We start from the raw sequence: 4,730 nt of genomic DNA, 5'->3' as shown, positions 1-4,730 counted from the left end.
TTTATTTGTATGATGTCAATTACCCACCTGTCTATTTTATCTGTCCTACTTATTATTAATTAGTCAAACCAACTTTTTATTCTTTGTTTGTTTTCTTTAGTATTTTGTAGTTATTTTAAAATTGATATTTTTGTGTTTAATAGTAATTTTAGTGTAATTTCTAAATATATAAATTTTGTATTCTAATATAAAATTTAATTTTATAAAAAAATAAATTAAAAATAATTTCAGTTAAGTCTTGTCAACACATAAAATGAGACGGATGGAGTATAATAAGTATATACTCTTTTAAGTGCCCATGCGGTACAGTATTTGTCCAATCACTCTCGTGAGCTGGTCCAGCTACAACTCAGAATCTTTAAAAAATTTACTCACTCTGCTGCAATTATTATTCAATTAACATTATATATATATTTTTCATTTAGTTAATTATTCATGATGTTATAAAAAGTCTATAAATGGACACCCATCCTCACATGCAGCATAGTTGTTAACCACCCCCACTAGAATCATTGCCTTGTCATACTTACAAACTTCACACAATTAAGTCCTTTTTCCCCTCTGAAAATTAAGCAGCTTTAGAAGATCAGATCAGATCAGAGCCATTTTGTTTTGCTGGGAAAAGCTAATTGTGTTACACAGTCCAATTAAAAGCATGGGGAATTGCATGCCCAGAGAAGCAGGTGAGAAAAGAGATGAGATTATTGAAGAAACTGCAGAAGTGAAAAGAGAGGGGGAAAATGATGGTAAGAAGAAGCTGAGGATAAAGATTGTGGTGACAAAGGATGAGCTGGATTGGCTGGTTTTTCAGCTGAAGTTTAGGGAAGGGAAGAGTTTAGAAGATGTTTTGGGGGAGTTGGAGAGAGGGAGAGGCAAAGCTTCAAGCTGGAAACCTTCTCTTCAGAGTATCAGTGAAAGCCCTGCTGAAGTGCATGCCTATGCCTGAGATTTTATATGGTTAGATAGAGTATGATGAGTGCTTCAGTACTACCCATTTTCTTCACTTTCTTCTCTCTGTAGAATGTATAATGTATATCGAGTTGAGACCCATGTTTGTAAATTCAGATTTTGCTTTTATTTAGTTGTCACTAAGTAGAAGCTTTTCGTGTTGTCTCATCTTTCCTTCTTTTTTTTTTTTTTTCTTGGGAGTGTCTAGTGAAACTCACAACTACTACTTAAGGGTGTGTACCAGGTAAATCTCACATTGTGACATTAGTCTGCAAAGGATCACAAGAAGATAAACCAACATAGGTTATCCATTGTTGATCGGGTCAGATCAAGAGGTTGGCCAATTGGCTGCTCCCACCGAGAGATCTGTCTTCTTTTTTTTTCTTTTTTCTTTTTTTTTTTCTTTTGTTCCCTGTTTTGGTAGACTACATGTGGATTGTGGAATGGAGATTAAATTTGAAACCTTGGACTTATGATCATAAGTTTAAGAAATTGATGTGCTCTATCTTCAATTTTGTTTCATTTGGCAGGTAAGTTCCCCTCTCCCCTACCCCCACTTAGAATGAAGCTAAGCAATATTGCAAGCTGATCAATAGATAGAATAGGCAGAGAATATGGGAGCTGAGGTTCTACATTATTGTCCTAATTGAGTAATATGTTGTGCTAATCAATATTAATAACATCGCTGAAAATATCATTGTATTTATTTTCTAAGGACAAAATAGAGCATCCTAATTGGGGAATTTTATATGATTTTTGCACGTTAGTTGCTTATGTGGAGGAGAGAGAATGTGTTGGATGCTTGTGTATTCCAGGCAATCATTCTGTGTATTATAGGCAACCGTTCTATGTATTCATGTTAGTAACACATGTTGTGATGTGTTTGTGCATTCGAATGTTTAGGAAGATGAGTTCTATGTATTTTGTGTCAATATTCTGTGTATTCATGTTATTAACACAGGTTGTGATGTGTTTGTGCATTCAAATGTTAGGAGGATGAGTTCTGTGTATTGTATATCAATATTCTGTGTATTCTGGGCAAACATTCTGTGTATTCTAGGTAAACGTTCTGTGTATTCTAGATAATGATTATGTGTATTATAGATAATGAATTCTCTGGAGTCATTCGCGTCCGCGTCCACTAACACCAAAACGACGTTGTTTTACGTACGTGGTGCACATTGCTATGTGCACCGTGGTACAGGGTATAACGATTACTTCTAGTGTGCATGAAGTACACCAGAAGCTTCAGTACTGCACGCGCCCGCTGGCCGCATTAACCCCCCTCCCCCTCCCCCCCCTCTCTCTCTCTCTATATATATATATATATATATATATATATTTTTTTTTTTTAATTTTGTTTTTTTTTTCTTTTTTTTTTTTCCCTCACATCTTCTCTTTTCTAATGACACTTACAAAACTTCTCAAAGCCATTACTATTGAGGATGCTTTAACCATATCTCTCCACATGAACTTGTATGGTTATACTCCTACAGAGTTAGTCCTGACAATGTGGTAGTCAGGGCCCTATCGGGGCACAATTCTTAAAAATAAAAAATAAAAAATTATTATGTGCATGTGCACGCGCATGAAGCCTTTATGTTAGTTTAGGCAAGAGAAATGAAAAAGGTGAATATCTGGCATTAAAAAGGTAGATGGTCCAATTTTAAGAATAAAACATTTTATGTATGTAAAATCATTAAACCTAAGCAATTAAGCATTGAAAAGGCCAAAAGAAAGAATGCAATTGAGATGAGAAAAGTGGCTATAAGCCCATAAAGCACTCCTCCATTGACAAACAATCCCTTACCTTCATCTATGTCAAAATTAAAGTGCAAATTTCAAGCTAATAGTAGAAAACTCATTACCTTTTTAAGTCTAATAGGATAATTCTTTGTTTTTTTTTTCCTTTATTTTCAAAACAATTTTTTTAATCATTGATTAAAACAACCAAGTTATATGTTTTTTTCACACAAAAATTACAATAACAATTATGTTACAAACTTACAACCAAATATCATAATAAAACAAAATATTACATTTGAACTATAGTCATTTTATTATTTATTTTTAGTTAAAATTTGTAATATTATATTTGTATTATATATTTAAAAAACAAAGAGTAAAAAGTTTGATTAAACTCGAGCTACTCGATCTGAGTTGAGATTTTTTAAGTGTTCCTCGATATTATTCTGATTAACTTAAATGTACTTAGTTGTTTACATCAATTACGAATATATACTAACTCAAATTCATTTAATAAGTCGTTAAGTCAGATTATGAATTTGTGCAGTAAGCTAATCAAACAGTAAGAAAGTGAACATAAGGGTTTGTTTACCGAGTTCGATGCAATCGCATCTACGTCGGGGGACCACCAATAGTGAATTGACTGAATTCAATCCACTATCTCAAAGGATGTTAAAACAAATGGTAAGAGAATGTCTCACGAGTGATGTGATATATTCCACATTGTAAGTATCAAATCTGCAAGTCACCATAGATGGATTGTAGAGCTCGGAGATCCATGCTTCAACTGTTCGCCTCACTGATTCACCCACCGCAGCACCGCTCCACTAGAACTAATATGGAATACGGTCCTTGAAGTGATTAAATAACTAATGAAATTTCAGGTGTAGATGAAAATATATCTTGAAAGGAAGATTTTCCAAGAGTATTCCTTGTGAATTCTTGTAGATAGATGATTTCTTCAATTTGACAATTAATTCTCAATATCTCTCTATAAATACCTTCAAAGGTATTTATACTCTAAAATGAGTGTGGGTAATTATAAGATATTTTCTCATAAATTTAATTACCCTTTCACCCTTGAAGTTTTAATTGAGAGAATAAATCCTTAACCGTCAGATATCTCAATTAAATAAGTTAAGGATAGATTTGTAAATTACATCAATTAAGATAATTGTTCATCCAGCTGTAAAATAGTCATCACAGAGTAGATTTTGAACACTTCTAGTGCAGGTTCTGTTTTACCCGATCTTCAGTGAGCTCACGAACCAATAACATTAGGTCGTAATCTACCTATTTTCCAATTACAAATATGGAGATTACATGCTAAACTTTAAAATTAATATTAAGATGCTTGAATTGAATTCAACTCAATTAGTTGCTTGAACTATTTGGACTTGAGCTTGAACTCAATAGTAATTAGTTACTTGAACTATTTGTACTTGAGCTTGAACTCAATAGTAATTAAATAGTAGCCAAATCAAATTCAAACACTTGTCGAATTGGACTCAAATATATAGTTTATTATTAGGGCTTTGTTTTTTTATCAACTTTATGATTCTTACTCCATCGATCTCTGAATACTATTATTATAATCCTACATTTACTTGTCATGCTCTAGCTAGGACTATTTCTTGTATCCTATAAATACAGTCATTCATGTACTTTGTAGACAAGATTGATCAATAACAAAACTCTCTCTACAAATTCTTGTTCTCATATGGTATCAGTAGACCAAAACGAATAAACGTTCCATGACTCCCAACCCACCCCTAGCCCCAATACATACGCTACAAACATCCCATCACTATACCTCCCTCAAACTTACCTCATCCAATTATTTATTTTGGAAAACTCAGCTTGTTCCTTTTCTCTACGATCAAAATATCAATGGATACATTGATGGCATGTTCCTGTGCCCGGCTTCATTTATTCATAATCCGGATGGGTGTTCCATTTAGTTTCAGCTACCTCTTCAGTTAGATTTGTCAAACATAGCCTTAATTATTTAAATACAGTACTTGAAACCTAGTTTT

The 4,730-nt window shown here is 33.2% G+C and overlaps 1 protein-coding gene across 1 annotated transcript; it reads left to right on the top strand.

The window, feature by feature from the left end:
• Window positions 1–492: 492 nt before the first annotated feature.
• On the top strand, window positions 493–1,114 carry LOC116027894. Its single transcript, XM_031269662.1, has one exon. The coding sequence runs from the start codon at window positions 656–658 to the stop codon at window positions 944–946; it is 291 nt and encodes a 96-aa protein (XP_031125522.1). The 5' UTR covers window positions 493–655; the 3' UTR covers window positions 947–1,114.
• Window positions 1,115–4,730: the final 3,616 nt, after the last annotated feature.

Source organism: Ipomoea triloba, chromosome 8, assembly GCF_003576645.1.
Source record: "Ipomoea triloba cultivar NCNSP0323 chromosome 8, ASM357664v1".
Taxonomy (NCBI): Eukaryota; Viridiplantae; Streptophyta; class Magnoliopsida; order Solanales; family Convolvulaceae; genus Ipomoea; species Ipomoea triloba.
This window is presented reverse-complemented; position numbering and strand designations above follow the sequence as displayed.